Here is a 24,645-nt window from a genome sequence, read left to right as displayed (position 1 = left end):
CATGTAGCCTACAGCTGTTTGTTGGCATTTGATATTAGTTAACCTGTGTTAGCTAGTTGTGTATAGACAATAACAGGAAAATCAGATAGATATAGCAGTAACAGAAAGGAAGTGAATTCCTCAGGGTCAAGTGCTGGAGTGCTTTCCAGGGTCTGTTCCTGTTTTCTGGAGCAGTAGTCAAGTTCAAACAAGTCAAGTAAAACATTGTGGAGAAGTTCGTAAAGGTGTTTTCTTTCCAGTGAACTACAGTAAAAGCGAAGGTGCACTAAAGAGTCTGTTCAGTGTCCATCTATATAGGGCATTTTCTTTACCGTGATCCTGACAGTCTCAAGTGCCTGTGCTTGCCAATTAATAGCCTACTCTAATAAAAGCAACTGGAAAATTTGAGTTGGCTTGTGTTTGTCTGAGTGTGTCATTGTTTTCGTATTTTTGGCAGGAGTTTTGTGTGTGTTTAAGGGAAGTTCAACAAACTGCTTGCCAGGTTTATCTTAGTCTTATCATACACAAAGCCATCTACCGAAGTTCCTGTTGTTCTATTTTTGCAGCTCTCAGACCTACACAAATGAGTAGGCTTGATAATTTTGCGATAATGTTGCGAAATGTGTTCTTCATCTCCCAGCCCCAGAATTTATCTATGTTTTGGATAATAATAAAGCCTTAAGACATATCTAAAACTTTCTCACAGGACAGTTATGGAAAACAACAAAACAAAAACATGGCAAGAATCCCCATGATAATATGGAATGCGTAATAGTAGCTAATGTCACACAACACAAACGTGACATTGCAAATCGAAAACAAAACAAACATTGAACATAACTAATAGGCCTATATATATAAAAAAAAGAAACCTTTTTGAATTATTTCGATGTTCCTTTAGTAATATAATTTCTGAGATTATTATTATCCCTTTAACTGCCTGCTCGAACAAATGGTTGAGCACATTTTGAGTCGCTGTATTTTATGGAGATTCCTCGTTGTAAACCAACCAATCAGCGTGCAGCTCATATCTAAATATTCATGAGCATACTAAAAGGGAGAAACTCATCACCCCTTTAACTAAAGCTGATTGAGCCATCTCTACCACCTAGTTGAGGTAGCCTATGTTATGCCAAAAAAATCCACTAGATGTCACAGTGTCAATCAACAGCACTTTTCACAACTCTACTAGTACTTCTAACATGGATGTCAGAAACAAATAAATCACTCCTGACATGTATAGGATACTGTTCTTGGTGAAATTTTGACATTATTTGACATATTACACTGTAAGAGCCCTAACTTTACAAAATGATGATACTTGAAAAAAACGTGCTCAACCAAAAGGTTGATTTGTCACATAAACGTAGAAAAGCTAAGCTAATGTTTTTAGGTCATCCATTTCTGCAGTCAGAATGGATGGACTATTTGCTGAGAAATATAAACTTCTGGTCATATAGCTATGAATATTACACAGCTATTATTATTTCTTCATGAAAATACTGAGATAATTTCTTAAGTATGTTTTTTGTTGTTGCCACTTTTGGATATTTTTTTAAGTAAATATACTGAATTCTTAGAATTAATGTGTGGAAATCATAATATAGAGGCAATTACTTCTTAAATGACAAATGCTGGTGTACTAACATTACTAAAATTGTAAGAGATTGTTATTTATTTACTTATTTATTTTTTTGTATTTATTTTAACAATTACTAGATGGATGTCAACCGTTTCTATGATACAAGAACGCGCACTCTTCAGGCCCTTGTACCAGAAACCCCCCAAGACTCTGATGCTGATATCAGTGATGTTGATGAACCAATAGGATCCGGATTATCCGCTTGTGACAGTTCTTTTGAGTCACTGGATGAAGATGATGCTCCTGATGATGAAAATTCTGTTGCACTTCTACACTTGATAGCGTGTTTCTTGAAACATAAAAGCCTAAAATGCCATTATATTACTGACTTTTGCTATTTAAATATATATTTTTTTTGAATGGAGAAAGTCATCTTAATTTATATAGCGCTTTTAACAATGTAGATTGTTTCAAAGAATGTAATGTCTTTGGTTTTGTTACTTTTAGTTATTTGTGTTATTTATTTTTGTTTATTGTTAAAAAACAAGAAAACATATAATTTCCTGTGTTAAATGAAAACCTGAAATATTTATGCTATACTGCAATAAATAAAGAAGATTCAATATACAAAAATATTTTATTTTATGCTTTTAAATAAATTAGTATTATAGTTCACATTTTCTGATGGTCATAGTATGTGTATGACTTCCAGTACTTTTACCATAAATTGACATATCAACCATTTGGTAGAGGCCGATATTAAAAATTATGGGATGTGTTAAAAAAATACATTGAGTGTGGTGGTAGCGAGATAAGAAATGCAAACAATTTTTTAAATGCCCTTTTCTTGGTGGGGCAGTTACACGTATGTAAATCCGTTTTTATAACTTAAAAGATTATTGTTGTTTAATTATTTTTTTATTCGCACAAAAAAGAATAACGTTGCTCGAGGATTGCATGAGACACTGATACTATTTCTTCCTTTGACCTCAGCGGAGGAGGCGTCAACAGTGTCTTGAACTATTTTTTTTTTTTTTCAATAACTGCGTTAAAAAGCTATTCTTATGACAAAATGATGAATAATTATCACAAAGAATGTTGCTATTTCAATCACGGGACGGCATATTGTCTGTACTGTAACACTGTACAAAGCTGAAAATGACGAATCTCCCCCTTCTTGAAGAAATGGTATGCGCGGTTCCTATGCGCTCAAGTCTGTTGTTCTCTCCTACAGTGACTGAGTCGTATTCCTACTATGGAGACTAACAGCAATAAAAATAGTGACAAATCTCAATTCTAAATACCAAACAACGAACATGGCTGCTATAAGGAAAAACAAATCTCCTGTAATGACTGCTGCCGTAAGGTAATTATTGTTTTCCGTCGTTTGTTTTCGTGCCCGTTATATTATAGGCACAATGTTTTTATTTTAAAAATGACGGTTGCTGAGGATTGCAGGCCAACCGTCCGCGCGCGTCACATCCATTTAAATATATCGTGTCAAAAGAAAGCTTCAGTATAGTAAGATGCTAAAATGACCAGTTATTAAATAAAAACGTAATTAGCTAGTAGATAGTTGTCGTTGAGCTAACTGTGTCGAGCGCCCCCGCCCACCCCTCAGTGTGTGAAGTCATTATTCTCGCTTGATTTGTGATCCTCTGAGACACTTCTTCCGTTTCCAAGATGGTGACAGCATAGGAAGACTGTAAACATCCGTTCGCCTTGGTTTTGCTTAAATATGTCCCTAAATATATGGATTTAGTAGCTATGTCTTGATATCAAACGTCAAATCGATCCTTTCTTCATTCGGTAACGTTAACTTAACTTACATGATAAATTAGGTAGCAGCTAACGTTATAACCAGTGATATTTGAATTCATTGTCGAAATATATCTAAGTTACGTTTCGCTCTAAATTATTTTAGATATTTCGCTAAAAATTACGTGTCCCTAAATCCATTTTGGCTGCACATTTGGTTTTGAATAAAAACAAATATGTTTCTGATAGTGTACAGTTGTAGTGCTTCAGCCTACATAAGCTTTGCCTTAACGTTATATCATGGCCAGTGATGAATATGGTGGAGGACCATATTCTTGTAAGTTATCTCACCAACATTCTCATATCAAGTTATATAAAGGCCTTTCTTTCTTAAAGAAAATTTGCCTCTGGAGTCTGGACACTCAGCACCTTACTTGATCATGTTAAAGGGAGTAATTCACCTAAATGGGTCAGTGACGTGCCGCACTGATTTGCACTTCCAGGAGCAATAAATATTATATATTTATATAAAATAGGTTTAAAATTATATATATGTTTTAATCTCACATCATTTGTCCTCCTCACTGTTCATAATTGTGTGAAAATTTCAAAAATAGGTAACTTTTAGACTATTAATGTGGTCAAATGTCATACGGTCAAACGGAATTCACTTAAAGTTATTTAAGACAATTGCATTTAAAATTATTAAAAATGTTTCAAAATTATACAATTTTTCATTTGGCATATTTTTTCAAGTCTTAAGAAAAGCATATTAAAGTATCAGTAAGATAGACCTTTAAGAAATGTCATTAGTATCTAAAACAAATTGTTCCGCAAAGACACATTTTCTCTATGTCATACGGTAAAACAAAGTTTAGAAGCCATTTTGGAACTGAATATTAATGACTTAAGTCATGTGACATTGGATGACATCACTCAGAGGACCCCCTGAAGACCAGCCAAGTTGAAGGTAAGTTTAAGATTTTGCTCCTACATTTGAGGTAATTTCATCTTTTCCAAGTGTTACCATGTGTCACAGATTTGGGTGTCATATGGTCAAACGTCAAAAAAGGGTTTAATACATTTAAAATGTGAAAAAATATTGATTTACAGGTGAAATATAAAGTTTAAAAGTCAAGGTTAATGGTAAAGGTGGAAGGAGGTGGCCAAGCAACTGCCTGTTATAAATGACAAAGCATGAAACTGTCATAAGGGCAAACAAAAAATGTCATACAAACAAACGATTTTACCGTATGACATGTTGTTATACCATATGACACAGAGCTTTTAACTGAATTATTTAGTTATTTCTTAATTGTTATATCACATATATAGTTTGTACAACTAATATGAATTAATATTAACATATATAATATATTTCTGCCTATTTTAAGCATTTTTTCACATTATTACAGATGTCTCTTTCTAGTAAGGAGAGGGGTGCACATTTCCGTGCAAAGCTAAGGGCAGATCCTGCATCTAGAGAGGAGAACCTAGCCAAGAGGAGGGAAAGGTATAACTGTGAGAGTATATGATGACATAGTCTCTCCAGCGTGTCCTAGGTCTTCCCCGGGGTCTCCTCCCGGTGGGAACAGATCCTCGAGCCACCTCAGCTGACCCCTCTCGATGTGGAGGAGCAGCGGCTCTACTCTGAGCTCCTCCCGAGTGACCGAGCTCCTCACCCGATCTCTGAGGGATCGCTCAGCCAACCTGCGGAGAAAGCTCATTTCGGCCGCCTGTATCCGGGATCTTGTCCTTTCGGTCATGACCCAAAGATCATGACCATAGGTGAGAGTAGGAACGTAGATTGACCGGTTAATCGAGACGACAGACCGGTACACCGACCGCATTACTGCAGAAGCTGCCCCGATCCGTCTGTCAATCTCCCGTTCCATCCTTCCCTCACTCGTGAACAAGACCCCAAGATACTTGAACTCCTCCACTTGAGGCAGGAACTCTCCACCAACCTGAAGTAGGCAAGCCACCTTTTTCCGACTGAGGACCATGGCCTCGGATTTGGAGGCGCTGATTCTCATCCCAGTCGCTTCACACTCGGCTGCAAACCGTCCCAGTGCATGCTGGAGTTCCTGGTCTGAAGGGGCCAACACGACAACATCATCCGCAAAGAGCTGAGACGACATCGTGTGGTCCCCGAACCCGACACCCTCCGGCCCCTGGCTGCGCCTAGAAACTCTGTCCATAAATATTATGAACAGAACCAGCGACAAAGGGCAGCCCTGCCGGAGTCCAACATGCACCGGGAAGAAGTCTGACTTACTGCCGGCAATGCGAACCAAGCTCCTGCTCCGGTCGTACAGGGACCGGACAGCCCTTAGCAAAGGACCCCGGACCCCATACTCCCGGAGCTCCTCCACAGGCCGCCTCGAGGGACACAGTCGAATGCCTTCTCCAAATCCACAAAGCACATGTGGATTGGCTGGGCAAACTCCCATGAACCCTTACTGTTCTTTTTAAACTAAATGTTAAAAACTGATTTTTTCACAAGTTATCTCACTGTTGTAAATCTGAATGATATTGTCATGTATTACATATAGCACGTCCTATGTGTTCCTTGTACTGAAAGAGAGTTGAGTTGACTAAAATAAATATTCATGTGTTGGTAAATATATTCTACTGTTAATAAAAGGTTCACTTGAGATGCCTTGTGTTTCTTTGAAATCATTTTGAATTGGCCTACATGTATTTATTACATTAAAAATGCTATGAAACATTGAAATTGTACTATGTCATACGGTAAAACAAAATATGTCATATGGTAAAACATTGCATTTTAAAATAAATAAAAATAAATACTTTGTTTGTTTACATGGTTCATGAAAATAATGGAGGAGAGCTAGTATGATATACATATATATATAACATCAAGGCATTTTTGACTAATTTCTTTAAAAAAAATAGAACAAATGTCCATAGATGACATGCTGAAGTTGTTAAAAAACTAAATATTTAGTATTTGTGGTGTAGGTGTTTACATTTTGCAACTTGTTATAGAATACTTACAGATCAACTATTACATTCATGGTTGTATTTAACTGTGTCATGAATATCAAATTTAATTTATTTCTAAAAATCACTTTGTTTTACCTTATGACATTTTCAAGGACTGTATACAAAGAAACACATTAAAATGTCATATATTGTTATTTTTTATAAAGGGCACTAATAAAAACAAAAAATATACACATAGATTTACACAAAAAATGCTATATTTAATTTGTCCTTTCATTTTTATTTTTTTACTGTTTTGAAATTCTAAAACGTCACTGACCCAAATATGAAATTTCTGTATTCATATTGTTGATCCAAAGTCCTTGTTGAGACATATTTTCATACACATTTTGAATAATCTTCTCTAAAAGTGTATAGTAACCACTCAATGACTCCTTTCACAAACCGATTGCAAATGTTTTCTTGAAAGTGTAATCTATTAAATATTATCGACAAATAATTAAAAACCATTACCGGTATTTTATTAATGAGTAGTGCTTGTTTTGTGTGTTCTTAGGTAACCCTTGGCAAACTAGGCCAGTTGGAAACAATTAACTTTAATTATACTTTTTGTATTATACACATATTAAAAATTGATTGAATTAGGCCTAATTAAAACTGAATTTACATTACTGACCTGAGCTGAAATCGGTTGAAACCATTAGACACTCATTCATGATCACCAGATAAACGTCATCCAGCTGCGATTTTTTAAAATGTTTTGAAACCAATGTTCGAAACCGTATGCCGCAAATGTCATGAAGCTTTTAAGTTGTTAAACTATTAAAAATGTTATTGATAGAATGGTCAGAGCAGTGATGACAACACGTTTCTGTGCGGGTGTGTGTCCGTACTGTATGTGTGTGGGTTTGAATCTGAGAGAGAGCTGGAGAAAGAGAGTATGTGCCTTTCCATAATAAATAATACATACATAATGCATAATAAAACGTAATTTTGTAGCGAAAAAACCCAAGGAAATAATTTGTCGTTTTTACCCTATAGTTTACTATATTCATTTGCTTGGTCAGTGTTGTTGTGGGTTTTGGTTATTTTGCTGTTGTAATAATAACTGAAATCATTTGGCAAAGTGATATGGAACTGTAGTGCGGTCAAGACTATATAGTGGATCATATAAATTACTTTTTATGTTTTTTTTCTTTGTCCATTTTGGTGTTTGAGAGCCTTTGGTCACCATGAACTGCCCTTGTATGGAAAAGAGGTGCATAAAGGTTTGGATGGACATGAGGGTGAATAAATAATGATACAATTATTGATAAAATTATAATTTTTGATACAATTATATAGAATTTTTTATCCAATTATTGATAAAATATTGATTGAATTAATGATAAAATACTATTTTTTTTGTTCGTCCTTCCTTCCTATTTCGGTTAATGGAGTATTATATTGTTTCATATAGGGTTTCGTTATTTCCTGAACCATGTTTGGTGACTGTAATGCAATGCTGTTTTGCAGCTGCTCCCGCTTACGGCAGGTCCAGGCTCTGCTAAGGGATGATGTTAAAACAGCTCCAGATGGCATCCTTTGCTCCCTGGGTGAGTTAATTAATCAATATCACCTGTGCTCTTTCACTCGTGTAGTCTAATCTTTACTCTAAAGAGACAGGTGGAGATGGCTTGCTCCAGTGAGCTAGCCTACCTGTAAGTAATATGCTGTGTTTGTGTTTGATTTTTCAGGTATTGACAGCCGCTACAATGAAGGCTGCAGCGAGCTGGCCAGCTACCTTTTCTGTGGCTTGTATAAGCACAACCATTTTGACATGGATCAGATCCCAGAGGACTTCCCAGAGGAAGTGTTGGATGGTACGGCAACCTCTCCTCCATTAATATTCACTAATAAGCTATTTAATTGCATTCAGTCATTCTTGGTAGGAATGAGCACATTTGTTGTACATCTTTTTGACTTTGTGCTGTTGTATGATTGTTTTTTCCTAGATGTGATCATCCTTATTAAGACAGAGTGTGTCCATCTGTACTGCAACCCAGTGAATTATGGGTACTTGCTTCCCTATGTATCTCACTGGAGGAATCTGCACCTCCATTGTCTGACTGAGACAGAGGTAATGATCTACTCTACTGCACTACTTTCCTAATCTCCACATCTTTACTAGTAATGCACCAAAAACGTCCATTTATGCAGAATAAGATGGTAAATATTTAATTGACGAGTTGTCAATACAATATATAACAATACAATATATAGGGTATGATTTTACCCCTAAATTGAGCATATTCTCTTTTTTGTAGCTTTCGACAGTCTGTAAAAATATATCTCAGATTTCTTGTCAAATCTAGTTGTACTGTCAATCACAAAACTCTTTCCCGGTTTAGATGTGTTTTGTGTATTTTTCGCGGCATTCACGCTGAAAACAAATGCTTCCGCTCAGTCTTTTTGCCACTTAGTGGGCCTAACCGCTGTCACTCCAGCCGACGGTGACGTCACGCGCATACCGGTACTCTCTATAGGCTGATCTTTTTTTTCATGTTTTGGCATATATTCAAAATTCAACACTATTTTGTCTAAATATATAAATAACACATACGTACACATTTAAATGATAAAATATATTAAATAAATTGTGAGATTTGCTAGAGATTACATTTAACTGTTATTAGTGTTCTTAAATATTAATGTAAATAAAGAGGGGAAATAGCATTTAAACAATCAAATATCTGATAATATATTTCCAATGTTGACTGCCTGAGGCTGTCACACACTCATATTCATCCACTAGTTCATTTATCTCAGATCACCTATTAGTTATTTTTTCACCTATTTTTCTGTTTATCTCTTAGTATGAGGATGAAGAGGTTGCAGAGGAATTTAAGATCTCAAGTTTTGTGTCCATGGTTCAAGACTGCCATTGTATTGGAATCCCCTACAGTTCACATGGTAAGCATGTGATACACCGATGTAGGTTTTGAAAAAGTATTGTACTTTTGCCCATCATATTTATTGTTGATTCATATACTCCGTACTAGACCAAGTTCAGAAGTTTGACATGTTTATGTTGGAGAAATGGCCCATCATTCAGGCATTTGCCTTGGAAGGAATCGGGGCTGGAGGTTTTTTCACCATGAAATATAAGGTTTTGTATTTCTACTCTATTACTTATACATGACTTTATGGGTAGTATACATTGTATAACATATAACAGTGGTATATTATATATAATATGACTGGTACTAGAGTAAAGGCCATTGCACACTGAGTCCGAAATTTTCGTATGCGTTTTTTTGTATTCGTGATTCGTTGGCTCTGAATTGTCAAAGCACCATTTAAACACCATTCAAACTGCTTGTTACGGATGTGAAAAACGCAGAAAATCGAACCCGTTTCGATTTTTTTTTTATGACGGACGAAAGTTTCGGAGGCAGTGTGCAAGCGTGATTAACATAACGTGAGGTTGTATTTATTTTTTAACGTGCGAAAATTTCGGATGCGAATTTCGGACTCAGTGTGCAATGGCCTTAAGACCGCTTTTGTTATTATGTCCTTCAACAAAATTGTTTGTCTTGCAATTTGTAGCTCACAGATGTAAGTCAGAGACTCTGGCAAATCTACAGCAGATTGGACCCAGTGTCTCTAGAATGCCTTCTCAATGAGGTAAAACACTTGCATAGATCGAAGCATGATCGTTTACCTTTCACATGCCCATGCACCCATTTTTTTCTTATACAAGAGTGGGTGTGATATTTTCTCACAGGACCTTCAGCTGTTCGAAAGACAGTGGAGCTGTCTGTTCTCCAGTATGGACATTGAGAGTGCACTGTCCATGCAGGAGCTGTCAGAGGCCCAAGTTGCAGAGGTACTGTTTATAATATTATCACTACCATAATTCTGCAACAATGTAAAGTCAAAATTAAATAAGTTAGTTTATTTACTTTCAGATTAAGTCACCTAGGTTGCATGTGCTGGAATTTTTTTTTTAATTAAATGTCAAATAGCTATTTAGGAATGATTGTACTCAAATTTAGGGCTCCCGTCTGGTATTGATGCCTTCCTAAATGGTCCTGATGGATAAAATAATACATTTTTAATCATATCAAGACGCCTACATGTTTTTTTAGCCATTTCATGTTGGCTGTAACAGTCACTGAAAATAATGTGTTGGATATGATTCATTGTGTGATGCCTAATCTCATTTTCTGTGTCTTTCAGCCTTTCAGAACATATTATTCACATGGTCTTATTTCCAGCAATATCACAGACAAGAGGTATTTCCATATGATACAGTAGCTCTTATTCCCAAGACGTTCTGGAGGAATTATTTCTTTGTAAGGCATATGATGCATTTTACATTGTTTGTACTGCAGTAAAAGCAGGCAGCCATTCGTTTTGTTTGGGAGTCACTCTACTAAGGAAGATCTGGAGAACTACTGTTTCACCTTTCCCTCTGAAGGCCACCATGTCCGCAACACGAGCCCTGCTGGGGGTGTTGCAAAACACATGGTGAGACAGCGCCACACAGCGGCATGATGACACAGAACTCAACTTGCATGAATTCCTTTCCTTTATGTTTTATATATGCATACAACCAATTTGATATCTTATCTCTCTCACAGTTGCTGCAATGTGTGGCTCCTAAAGGGCCACTAGCCTGCGCTCGAACCTATTTCTTTGGAAGCACACATGTCCCATACTTGGGTAAGTGTACCTCTGGAGGATGTTTTTACTGAAATCATTTTCAATTTCCCTGCACTGTGTGATGTTTGCTGGTTTTGTTAATCCAACAGGAAATGACAACACCCAGCAGAAGAGCACAGATCTCCAGTAAGTAGTCCAATCGTGCTTTGTAACGTGTTTTGATCAATGGATTGGTACTAAATTTAGACCTGTTGTATTACAGGCTGCTTTCACATATCTACTCAGCTGCGATTCAGTCTGTACTGGCAGGAATCAAATGTTTCTCTATCAACTCCAGTGCTAGAAAGGTAAAATTACACTCTCAGAACTGTGATGAACATTAATGTAGGATTTACATTATAAGTAAAGGTTTATTGGTTTATTTACCAATAAAATAAAAAGGCAACTTAAGATGGGGGCAACTTACCACATCTTTGAATTTTTTCCATTTCAGAAATAGCCTTCCTATAACCATAACCATAAAGTTTTAAAAACTCAGGTGCGGTCGCATTAGCGACATTTTGCTGGCAAAAAAGCTACATTGTTCATTGTCAAGTGTAGAGATGCATGAAGCACAGCTCACACAGAAATAATTTTCAAACCAAGCAGCTTTCTGTTAGTCAACAAGTGAGTGTGTGACAAACTTTAACCCTGTAAAAGTTTGCGTGGGGAAATCTTCACCCTCACAAGAAATTCCACATCGCATGGATTCCTATTGGGATGACTGGATTTTTACCCGTGAAAATTCGCTGAACAACTGTAAATGTGCTCGCACCTTAAGAGAACTGTGGAGTCCATGCCACCTGTAACACTAATGACACAGAGGAATGATATTGTTGAATTATTGCTGGAACTACTTTCAGAGAGAATTCATATAATAATGATGAAAACATTAATAACCAATCAAATTCTTTCCTACTTTAAAGCACATACTGCAGTTTTGTTCATAGAACATTACTAAAATACAATTTATTGTCTGGCTGTGTGGATGCTATACCTATCATTATAGTTTTCATTGTTGGTGTGAATGGGCCTTTATTACAGTCAATTTATGATGCCATCATTATGGGTATAGAAATATTGCTCAGGTTATTATTATAGTAAATGATGTACACATATTTTTTCAAGGCAAAGGATGTAGCAGAACAAACGTTTCAGCTGGCCTTGGACAATTTAGGGTTGATTCAGTACAAGGGAGCTCTCAGGTATGCAACACACACATAAATCAATGCAACACACACATGTCTATAAAAAGGCCCAGAAGAAATCTGAGGAGACTTTATTTATTTATTTATTTATTTTGCTGCATTTTCTGAGCTGGTCTAGCAGTGAATACTATGATTTGATTTAAACGTTGTCAAATCTGTTAAACAGCTGAGAGCACTATTTCCTTATCAGAAGGTGAAGTATGATCAAATTATCCAAAATTAACACAGACGTTCCAGTTGGCATTCAAATCTGGCGTTCAAAACTTTCTGTGGGGTTCTGAGCATTCAGATCACTTGTGGGCCTTCACTATAAGACACTGGTTACTAAAAGTGATGTAATGTGAGAAAAAAATGTCTGCTTGCATTGTGAATTGAGAATCTACTTTGTCTATTTAATTTAGGTCCAAAGCTGTGTTTAGCATACAGGCTGTCAATAATGAGGGAACGTGAGTTTCTATACACACACAGCTATTCCCTTCACATGTTACACTGTATTATACACTTTACATTTTCTTTTCTTTCAATTGGTTTATTTAATATTTCATAACTGATATAAAAAATAAACATTCTTCTTTACACAGAATCATTCCCCTCAGTGATGAGGACAGTCGCTTTCTGGTGAAAACTGTGAGTAAAAACTTTTCCAGCCCAGCTACAACTTTTTATTGTACGGCTGACTAAATATTTTCATTGTACAGCTGACACAAAAATGTCTGACTTCTCCACAGGCATCCATGATGGTGTATGATATCCCAGATCCCCAGTGTGGAGCAAACCTAGGATCAATAGTTTTCTCTGAATCCTTTCTAGAGTCCAGCGTTTACATTCAGCAGAGAGGTAAGAATCCATTTAGTGACTGTTCAGTTAAAGACTCCCTTTGGTGAATGTTGTTTGTATGTCTGTGTGGTGTTTTTAATGTACTTTAAGACAAACCATGTGCAAATTCGTCAGTTAACACCATTGCTGAGCTTTTATTTTTTTGGTGTACCATTTTTAAAAATGGTACACCAACTAACCTTTTAAGTGCTGAAAAACTGGACATGTGACTGCAAGGCATCTCTTCTTCTGCAGATGGCGCCCTTTCCTCTGATAGCTGTTTCACTGTGCTCACCTCCTCAGTTCCTCGTTATGTCTCCTGGCTGGTATAGTGCACTCATTTTCTTTCTCTACATGGGCAGAGATAATTTTTGATTGAATGGCGAATGAATTAATTAATTAACTTCTGTGTGTTATAGGTAGATGAGGCTGATGTGCGAATGTCTGAACAGGCTCAGCATCTGCTGAAGGTGAAGTTTCACAATGCAGTGGTTTGTGCAAAACATTGAAGCTCCTCCCTCATGCTGTTCTAACTCCTGTACATGCTTTAATACCTGTGTGTGTAAAAACAGGAAAAGGATGGTTCGTGTTTGGGCATTCCTCTTACAGTGAGAGACTCTGCCTACATGTTCTCCAACAGCCTGCTCTCTACACCGGAGGAAGGTCAGATTTCATCTCTATTGGAAGGTCATGGATTCAAGTAGTCCTTGTGAACAGGCAATAATGCTTTTGAAATGTTTTTATTGTCTTGTAGGGAAGCTGGTGTTTTTCTCTGAGGGTATCCTGTTTGTACATCCACATTATGGCTCCATCACACTTTCTATGAGTCACATCAACACAATTAAACTCTATGATGGGGTGAGCAATGTTCTCATTCATGATGTATATGGGGTCAGAAGAATGCAACTTGATCAAAAGTGACATTAAATATTTCTATTTCAATTTTCAGCTTTACCATCACAGGAATAAATTACATTTTAAAATATGTTAAAATAGAAAACAGCTATTTTAGATTGTAATAATATTTCACAATTCAATTGTCTTTTATCAAATAAATGTAGCCTTTGTAAGGATAAGAGACTAATCAAAAACATACATTTTCTACTTTTGAACGATATGCATATATTATCAGTGATGTGTTTGTATTGACTAAATGTATATCATGTTTTTTTCCCCTCACAGGGCTCTCTGTCTGATATTTCAGTGCTGTTCATAGAGTATCAGACCTCTCTGCTTCGACACCTTCCATTCCCTTTACATAGCACTGAGCTCTCTCTGGCCATTGCTGTACTTCCCAGAACCAAGAGCTACAAAAGCTTCTATTCACAGGTGCTCACACACACATACATATGCAGGTGGAACATTTAGGTTTCTGTCATCCTGCAGAGTTGTTGTAATTGAGTCGTGATATGATTTGCAGGTCCTGCCAGCTTGGCATAAGTCAGACTCTGGACTGAGAGTGCAGCACGTCCTCCATGATCAGCTGAGCCCTGAGCACAAGAGCATGTGAGATAACACTTCATTCTGCATTAGCTCAGCCAACAGCATAGGGCCTGATTTGTTAAGATCTTATTTTGTGCTTGAGCCCAGAGGTATCATGATGTAGCATATGATGGTATCCGATGACGTGTTTCCTCTTAGGTACTTCAGGCTGTTTAAGCTTCATGAAACACATTCTCCAGCGGCAAACATCCAAAGAGCTGTTCTGAAGACAGCTTATCCACAGCTGCCAGAGCAGGACAGGTAACACACACAAAAACGTGTACACAAATAGACCCTGTACTATCCAGGGATGATGTGGCAGAATGTCAAGCGATTAATAGATTTCTTTCTTGTTAATCTGAACTTTTGACCTTTTGAAGTCACAAGACATTTTGCCGATTACTCGGTTCTTGTCAATATGGTCCAAAAATCTGTCTATTTTAATTTGCATTATTTAATGTAGGTTAATTTTACTTTTTTATTATAAATTATATCATTATAATCAACTTACATTTCAAATTGTCTAGTGTATATATATATATATATATATATATATATTTCTTATTTTCTTATTGATTTACTTTAAGTTTGTTGCTTTGCTTATGCACATTGGTGTTCAGGTTTCTACAGCATTTCGCCATCAGCAGTAGCGTGGGAGAAGAGTCTGTCTGTAGCGACCACTTGTCTACTGTGTTTTCAGACACCGTACCTGAAAACGCCATACATGAATCCAACAAAAAGGTGAAATGCATTTGTATACACAAACACAGTCATACATAATCTAGCCGACAGGTCATGCTGGAGGAAACGGACCATATGAATAGTATTAGATAAATGTGTTTGTGTGTGTAGGTGGTCCTCACTATCATTTCAGGCTTGCCGAGCAGTCATAAGGAGAATCTGTGTGATTTCTTGATGGAAGTGAATCAAAATAGCACCAGGTGAGAGAACAATCAAGATGCCATGAACTATCATTATAACTATACTAATACATTTAAAATTGGATGTGGGAGATTCCTAGTGAGCGATATTTATGACTTTAATATGTTTTGCTGTACTACCATCTTTATACTCCTAAACTGAGTACCGGTACTGTTTGATTGTCAGGTGGGAGGTGTTTTGCCCTTCTCTGGAGGGCTCTGAGGATTTCAGTGCATCACACCTTCAGCGGTTCCTGAGCAGTCATCTGGCCAAACAGAGGGACACAGATCTGAACTCATCCAGAGTTCTGCTGCTTATACCAGGGTAAGACAGACATGAACACTGGCTCAGAACCTTTTGATGTGCGCATGGAGGATCACAAGTCGCTCCCTATCTATTGAGAAACAATAAATTAACTGATCATTGTTTTTTTACATGTCGTGAGTTTGTGTGGTTATGTGTTGTAGGTACACTGATGTGCTGGATGTAATCCAGGCAATCACGGCTCATCCAGACCCACAGGTTCACAGCCAAGTGACAGTGGGTGCCGTCTCAGCCTGTGTCAACCCACTCACATCCTTCATCAAACACAGGCAAGAGTATTTCCACATTCATATTGTAAATGCTGTAATACGAATTATATATCATTATGCAATTAAAATACAAGTCACTAAAGGGCCTGTTAACACACTGTAATTTCCCTTGGTTGATGTCATATCTGAAGCTCACTGAAACTGCTCTTCACAGGCTTCTCTTCCCCAAACTCCTGGAACAGTGCAGTCAGGGTGAGTTTCTCTCAATATGGTGAGAGTACTTGTGCATGTTGTAGAACAGATGATCAGATCTGTTTCTGGTGTGGGTTTATATCATGTGGAATCAAAATTTTCTTGGATCTTTAGAGATAGAATGCTCTTTGTACTATGAAACCTATTATAAAAAAAACTTGAAAGATTAAAATGAGACTGCCTGTCTGGGCACATTTACAAATACAATGCAACGTTCTATAGCTGCTTTTCCTCCGTCAGGCCAAACGGTTCTAAGAATGGTAAGGAACGGTTCCAGTTGTATTTCCACTTGAGCCTAGTACGGCATGATGACAAACTGTTCTCATACCAGAACCATGCTGGTAGAATGCGTGTAGTGACGTCGCAGTTTCTCTGTAGCTGGCTAAGCGTGCTATTTGAGCTACGTAAACACATTCTAATAAAATTTGTAAAATATCCATACATTTCCTCCATAACGCAGTCCCTATTTACATCTCATATCATTTGTAAACTCTTGTGTTACCAAGGCAATGACTGACGCATTTATATTGCATTCCAAAGAGCTCTGTTTTCAGCCCCACAGTGGAAAATGAAACCATATCCGTGCCGGCTGGCCCTGAACAGCACGGAATGGAATGGTTAAGCGAAGAGAATGGTTTGGCCCGATGGTTGAAAAATGGCGTATGTCTGCATATCCCTCTGAAGAATTCCATGATTAGAAACAAGCGTTATTTTTAACAACGTCCCTCCCTGATCATTTTCGTCTGATATGAACAATATCAATCAAACTGTACTCAGTGTATGAAGACAGTGAGGCATCACCAATGTGCCCTTAACTAAAGCAGCCTCATTTAACCTCAGCACTTTAGGGGAATTGCCCCTGTAATAAGTGCACTGAAAGTGGTTTTGGATAAAACGTCTGTTATATGATTCCTTATATGAGTTTCTGTTTTAGGTGTTGTCAGCAATGTTGTCTTCACGGGTTTGACTACTGAGCAGAAGCACCCGCTTCTCAAACACATGCAGCAGCTGATCCGTGCAGCCAATCCCAGAACTGCATTTATCTTAGCAGAAAAAGGGGTGGTTCGAAGGTTTGTACAATGATAATTCCTCTGACATACACTCTCACTTAAATGTAATAGTAATTTTGAATGTTTTTTTGTATTGTAGGACTGAAGATATAAGTCTTATTCTGGATGTCAGCAGTTTCTCACAGTCTCATATGATCAATGCACGATACCTTCTGTATCCTGGCTGGTAATAGTCTTGTTCTTTCCTCTTCTTAGTGTATGTGTGTACATACAAATGCATGTTTAACTATACTGGACAATACTGTGTATTGTTTCAGGTGGGAGGGCCGGTTTGTGTCTGGAAGTGGAACTTTGTCTATTTCTCAGCTTCGTATTGAGTTCAGTCGTCCATTAGAGAGAGCGTTATTTCTGCAGCGCTGCAAAAGTAAGCATCTTTTTGTGTATGTATTTATCATCATCAATAAGACTGTCACAATCATGACATTCTGTTTGTTGATTACTTGTATTACAAATAATAATTAGCAATTTAATTGTCTTTTTTGTTCATTTCATTTGTAGTGTAACTTAATACACATACATACCTTAATTTAATCACACCGAAATACAATGTTTGATTTCCTTTGTAAATAAATATTGCACAAAAAAGCCCCCTGAAATAGTTTTCATTCATTGAAATGAAACTGAAATAAAATAAAATATAAATGTTCGATTAAAAATAAAAATGAAACAAACGGAAGTTGGAAATTGATTGCCTTAGCAACTTACTGAAATAGATTAAATTTCTTATTTGAATTAACTACTACTAAAACTTAAATAGAAATATATAAAAAACATAAGCAAAAACTATAAAGTAAACGTATACTACAAAAAGCATATACAGTAAACATTACTAAAACATGAACGTTATTAAAACAAAAACAAAATTAAATGAAAACTGAAATGTTAAAAATAGCAGCTAGTTCAATATATTATATTATGCTATAGTATAGAAATAAATATTTTACTTAATATTCTTTGTCATTCTACTCTGTGCAAGTGATAATTTAGTATTATTTTATTATTTCCTAAATTCTATACACAGCATTGTAAGGTGGTCTGGAAAAAACCCTCAAACTTTAATTTTGCACAAATACAAATTGTATGTATTTATTTATTTAAAGATTAAGAATGTAAATTGGGTCAGTTGCAGTTACAAGCAGAACATCTCTTGAGATGTTCTTAATTCTCGCATAATGCACATTAATGCTTTGATGTGCATTTAATGGCATATTCACTTTAAAATATATTTTTTTACTCTAAGTAAAAACAACTCACTTTTTCTCTGTCTCGGTTTCTTTTCTCAGCTCTGAAGTCCTCTCTCAAACCTAGCCCTTTCACAGGAAACATCTATCACATCAGTGGGAAAGTGCTGTTCTCTGGTAGGGCAATCCGTTTTCATCATCTCCTGCTAGATCTGCATTTGTTTTATGGGAAATACAGTGTGACATGCTCAAGAATCAACTAAGATTGTTTATAAATATATATTGTTTGATTCCAGGATGTCTCTTGCTCTGGTTTTGTCTGTGTAGTTAATGTATGATTTTCCTATGAGAAGTAGTAGGCAGGGGGCCTGTGGGGTAACGCCACACGGTAGGACTCTCACCTCTGAATCCTCAAAGTGATGTGGCCTGCACACATCTATTCTCACATTTTTTTCTCAGTCGTTTCTTCCTGTGGTCACGTTTTTTGGAGGTTTTCTTTTTTTACTGTCCTCTGTTCCTTTAAATCTGTGGTGTAGTTGCATGGAGAGAGTGGGCAGATTGACAGAATGGAGAGAGCTGAGTGATTTAATAGTGCCTGAGTTAAAGCACGCTAGATAGTGTAGTTCATTTAGGACCCTTACGGTCCGAACACCATCTGTGATGCCTACTTATCCCCATTAATCATCTGTGTTTTGTTATGGAAATCTTTTGAATATATATATATATATATATTTATACTTTTTTTTGGTGCTTACGTTTGGTTTGTTGTGTAATTTTTGTTTTCAGGTTTTTGTAACATTTTCTTAACATTCAGTGCATTGTGTTCAGTTGTTTTCAAGTTTGACTCCTTGCTTGTTTGTAGAGTGCTGAGTTGTAGTCCACACTGCAGAGGAGTGATTGATGGGATGGATGGCTGTTGGCACGCCATGCTAGACATAGCTCCGTCTGATGACATGTTTGATAAATTAGTGTGTGTGTGTGTGTGTGTGTGTGTGTGTGTGTGTGTATCTGACTGCATTTGGTGTCTGTTTTCACTGCAGACAATGACAGACAGATGGAGGTAAACTGTAACTCTATCAGTGGGAATGTGACCGTTGCCCCCGATCAGGGGACTCACCATGGCCCGCGGACAACAAACAACTGTTATCTAATGTTTCACGGAGTGGGGCTCACCCAGGAGGGGCTGAAAGACTGGCTCCGGCATTGTGCCAAACAGGTAAATTCTCATAGGTTGGACCAGGTGGAATCCGCAGCCGCCTTTCATATTTTCTGCCCTAATTTTGTGTGAGGTTAAACAGTCAAATGTTTGCTGAGAGCAACTACATTAGTAGCATTATCATATAACCCTAAATATTTAATAAACACACATTTTATGAATTACAGGCACTCCAATTCGTTTTGTGGATGCAGATTTATAGAGAGATGGAGATTTTATGCAATCATGCGAGGGTTTGGGCCTGAAAATGTCAATGTGTTTGTCTTTTACAGAAAGTGCTAAAGAAAATCAAGAAAAATCAGAGGACGCTCACTCCACAGGAGATCAAATACATTCATGTGAGTATACACACACTTGCACGCCTTCGTACGTCACCAATGCGGATGCTGCTTCGGTGGTTTAAATACTTAAGTACTCATTTTATGTGTCTCTAGGTGAAAAGGCACCTGGATCCTCTCCCTTCTGGTTACTTCTACAACGGTCATCACTTTGTCAGTTTCTTTGGAGAAAAGCAAAACTTCCATCCTCGTATCTTTTAATTCTGGTAACTTGTTAACCAGGTTAAAAATGTCAATTTCATGGTGGTGAAATTTTCTTGGTTACTCTACTATACAAAAGTTTAGGGTCAGTAAGATTTATCTCTTTTGAAAAGTTGAACAAAGTTAAACCAAATTTTTAGCAAAAATAAATTGTAAACGCCTAATAGTTTTACCATACATTTTTCTCTCCATGAAAATAGCCACAGAAGCTAGCATGGCATTAAAAATAAACAAACATTCAGCAAGGATGCATTATTGGTCAAAATTGACAAAGACCTTTATAATTAATGTTTCAAAATATTTTAAATAAATGCTGTTCATTTGAACCTTCTATTCATCAAATAATGATAAGAAATAATAATAAGAATCAGCATATTAAAATAATATCTGAAGAATCATGTGACTGAAGAATGGAGTAATGTAATAATATTTTACTTGCAGTAGAATATTTTTTATTGTATTTTGATCAAATAGATGTGTGACCATAAGATACTTTTTTTTTTAAATCTTACTGACCACAAACTTTTATTTTACTTTCAACCTAATGTCTGCATACTGCATTAGAATGCTGTCGATAACCACAGATAATAATTTATATCCGATAAGAAGGATAAATGTTTAATCAGGAGGAGTTTTGAAAAAATGGCGCATTTGCACAGCTAAGCTTTCATTTTAAGCATATTACTGTAAATGCATTTATACAGACTGAGGCATCAGTTCAAATTATTGTGAGCTGTAATCGACAGCATTAAAACTAATATCGACAATATTGAATATTACTGAACTGATGTGTTCGTGTGATGCTGTGTGTTTTGTTGCCATCACATGTTGATTCCTTACATGTGTGTATTCAGTGATGGATCAGTTCATTGATCAATACGTGCACGACGCCAATAAAGAGATTGAGCACTTCAACAGAGAGGTGGACCTGCAGCCACACGCTGACCTCTTCGACCCCTAATCCCCTCATCTGACAAATTCACTTTCCGGGGAGAGGGAGGGGGGTCACTTTACAATCACTAACGTCCACTATCCAATTACCCACACAAAACCATCCATTTCACAAGTTAGAATGAGGGATTTGCTGTTGAGGGATGAGGAGGATTTAGCTCACAGCCAGGGAGAAATATCACAGCCTAATGAGAGATCCTTTACCCAGCATACCATGACAGTAAATAATACTAGCACCCTGAGAAAGCTGAACCGCTGTTGTGCAAAGCAGCAATGCGAAAGCCTGTGTAAAGGGCTCACAGACGTGTCAAAACAATCCTGTTAAGAAAATCTATTTTCTCTGTATTACCAAATGAAAGTTGAACAGAAATTAGAGGCTCATATATAAAGGATTTCCAGATCGTTACGCTCTTTGCAGCGTGCACGCTGTAGTGGTGAAGCTCCCTGCAGTGAAGGTTGTCCTACTGTAATTCCAGTGCCTAGCAGACATATTGAGCTGAATCGTAATGAAGTTTGTCAGTGAGGCTGAAAGTGATCAAACAGAAGGCTCATTTCCAGCCGTGTGCATCTGGAAAGGCAGGTGCACTGCACCTGCCCTCAGTCAGCCTCTGTCAATCTATCGACTCCTGCTGTGAAGAGCAGGGCTGAGGATCTCTCATGTTCTGTACTTCTCCTTTCAGCCATTCTGAAGTGATTAACTTGCACAGCGGTGCTTCAAGTCACCCCATTTTGGGATGGTTAGGGTATCGGGTTAATGGAGGGTTTATTATTAGGAGTTCTAATGTGTTCTTAAACAGATTGACTATTTAATGTTGGGTTCGTGTAGCACCAGGAATCGGTTTGGTGTGTTCAACCTGTGCTTGCCGGGTGTGCGCTGGTACAAAGGCATGGCAGAAACAGAATTAGTGTGCATATATCACCCCTGTACTGTACTAGATCGTACCGTTCACGGTCATATTTTAGCTCTATCCTGGGGTGTGTGTCATTCTATGCATGTTTACTTTGACTAATCACTCACAGCAGGAGAGCAGCAGTGTCTTTTACATGTGTATACACACACATTTGACCTTTTGTCTGTAAGACAAGCCTTAAAAGTAATGCTTTTTAAACGATTACGGCGCCACTAAAAGAGCAGAGGGATGCACTTCCAAAGAAACTCAGACACTGCTGGTCTCTTCTGTGCTGCAATATACTGTACCGGTGTTAATACACTACATGGTTAGCAGCTCTTTCACCAAGCCATATTAATTTTTTGGTCAGAGTTACTGTGGAGATTTATGAGCTACATAGTGCTAATGTTGCTATGAGCTTTTTTTAGTGTTCCTTTTGAGATTTATAATATAGTAACTTTGCCTTTTATGTCTCTTGACACTTCTGTACCTTGTCAGTATGCAAGTGCAGTTTTACTCAAGGCCGCCCTGTTGTGAACAAACTCTGAAAGGACGTTGCTGAGGTGTAGATCCGCGCTAAACCGAGAAGCAAAGAGAATCCGACTACTCGCTAATAGGTGACAGAGCCTCAGAGGTAAGCAGTCACTTCACGAGTGCTGAAACACAATCACCAATGTGCCGCGCACACACACACACACGCTCATTTAGCTCGTGGTGTTGTCATTAGTCGGGTTCTACACAGCAGCTGTCCTTAAAGGGTACAGGGCTACAAAACACTTATATAATGTGTAGTTTGAAGTAGCGGCCATTTTTAGCACAAACTATCCGCATGTGTTAAGATGTCTTATCAATTTCTATTTATGCTAACAGAAATGCCTTTCACCAAACTGGAACAACCAAGAAAGAAATTGCTAGAGTTCGATCTATTTTTCATATTGGAAAAAACGTGATTTATCTTCGCAAATTCTATTTTTCTAATGCTGTGAAATCAATTAAATTGGAGCCAGATGATAGTATTCCTCAGGCGAAGCAGATTCTCTCCTGTGACAGATATTTGGCTGCCGCTGCAGAGTCTTGGCAGAGAAGCAGGGGCATCCCCGGGTAGAGCCAAGCGCCAGTGTTGGTGAAAGGATAGAAGAATTGTTTGTCTATGTTAGTGTAAAGGGCCAGTAAGGGTCTGCTGAGTAACAGGAAGGCACTGGAGGGCCACCGTGTAAAACTCAAGACAGAAAAATTCTTCTCTTTCACTTTGGCTAATGGATTAAGAAGCTTTTTGTCATAGATGTACACTAAGAATCTGGCTTTTGCTCCTCACACAGACGACTCTAGTGAGGCCCTCCAGAGGCACTTCCTGGTATTGTGGGCTTGAACCCCCTCTGGCCCGCACAGCTGTGCTCATCGAGTTGAAGTTAGAGGAATAAAACAGAGTTTGGTGGAAAGATTTTTGACCTTAATGTCAAGGATAATCTTAAATTAGTGGCTTTAATGCTATTCAGATAGGAGGGATATATTTATGTCTTTTTTCGTTTTGATTTGCTTAACACAAACCGGCCTGGGTTTTCCAAAAGGTTAAAGAGAAGCACTTTTTATTAGATAAATATTCAGACTTTCAATGGTCACTGAAGGCTTGTTCCTGAGTCCTGACCAAAACTTTTATCTTGTCCCTAAATCTGATTTTAAAAATTGAATAACCAACCAGAAGCTGGTCATTCAGACAGCACATGTCTCATGTTCTCAGGTATCTAGTAGAGTAGGTAACACCAGCATAGAAGTTTTATTTCAAACGTCTTTCACAACCGGCCTACATTTTGGTGCATTATTTTGTGGATGATGTGCTTCGAGGGCCACAGTAGGATTAGGACAAGCTAAAGGGCTAAATAATTTCCAGTTGCTGCTGGCTGGCTGGGGACAAGCCTGAAAATTGAAATAGCTAAAAATAGGTATTATTAGCTAAACGTTATTTGCACAAAGCTTAAGATGCACCCATAAGGTCTCGTGTTGGCGTTATGGGGAAACATTGGACCTTATTGACTCGGAGGGAAAATGTGGAATTCAAAAAGATTCACCAGTCTTTACCTCAGTTTCAGAATATCCAGTGCTCGGAGTTCATGATATCTTCTTAAATGAACAATATTTCAGATGGTTCTACTTGAAAAGTGCCAAAAGTTCTTAAATAACTTTTTTTTTTTTTGTCTTTGTTTAAAGGGGTTAAACAAAAGTTTGTGAAAAATCAAAATTTGAGTGTTGTTTGCACAAAACTACTGTAACTCGTGTTTTCTCCTGTGACTGATGCTTTTTTCTAATATATATGGTGTATTTATGACAAAATAACACATTAAAATATTTATAAGCTACTTCCGTTCCGTTGATGTGTTATTTGTACTGTCTGTCATTCATATTGGTCTATTCAGTGAAACATGCTGGCAACAAACATCTTCAGACAAAAGCAGCCCGGAAGAGAAGTGTGTTTGTGTGTGTAAGGTTATCAACTCAGCAGTGGATTTGTCACATGGTGATAACATCTTTAAGGATGCCAAACCCAGCTTAAACACTAATCTCTGGGGCCTGCAACAACAGAAGCTATTTATAACCTTGTATGTGTATCTGTAAT

At 37.4% G+C, this 24,645-nt stretch overlaps 1 protein-coding gene across 1 annotated transcript; it reads left to right on the top strand.

The window, feature by feature from the left end:
• Positions 1-2,775: 2,775 nt before the first annotated feature.
• On the top strand, positions 2,776-24,388 carry dnaaf9 (dynein axonemal assembly factor 9). Its single transcript, XM_079634147.1, has 37 exons — positions 2,776-2,927; positions 7,805-7,884; positions 8,026-8,151; positions 8,284-8,408; positions 9,145-9,241; positions 9,331-9,437; positions 9,878-9,955; positions 10,056-10,157; positions 10,511-10,566; positions 10,666-10,801; positions 10,915-10,996; positions 11,086-11,122; positions 11,199-11,283; positions 12,104-12,180; positions 12,585-12,629; positions 12,765-12,810; positions 12,912-13,020; positions 13,255-13,325; positions 13,419-13,469; positions 13,572-13,662; positions 13,754-13,857; positions 14,182-14,328; positions 14,420-14,505; positions 14,641-14,742; positions 15,102-15,222; positions 15,334-15,422; positions 15,589-15,726; positions 15,870-15,995; positions 16,150-16,187; positions 17,122-17,257; positions 17,337-17,423; positions 17,515-17,621; positions 18,541-18,615; positions 19,479-19,654; positions 19,927-19,992; positions 20,089-20,182; positions 21,048-24,388. Exons 1-37 carry the CDS (start codon positions 2,878-2,880, stop codon positions 21,152-21,154), a joined length of 3,450 nt encoding a protein of 1,149 aa, XP_079490273.1. The 5' UTR covers positions 2,776-2,877; the 3' UTR covers positions 21,155-24,388.
• The last annotated feature ends 257 nt before the right edge of the window (positions 24,389-24,645 follow it).

This window comes from Phoxinus phoxinus (assembly GCF_949152265.1).
Source record: "Phoxinus phoxinus genome assembly, chromosome: 14".
NCBI lineage: Eukaryota > Metazoa > Chordata > Actinopteri > Cypriniformes > Leuciscidae > Phoxinus > Phoxinus phoxinus.
The sequence above is the reverse complement of the archived record's forward strand: the minus strand, read 5'-3'. Positions and strand labels throughout refer to the sequence as shown.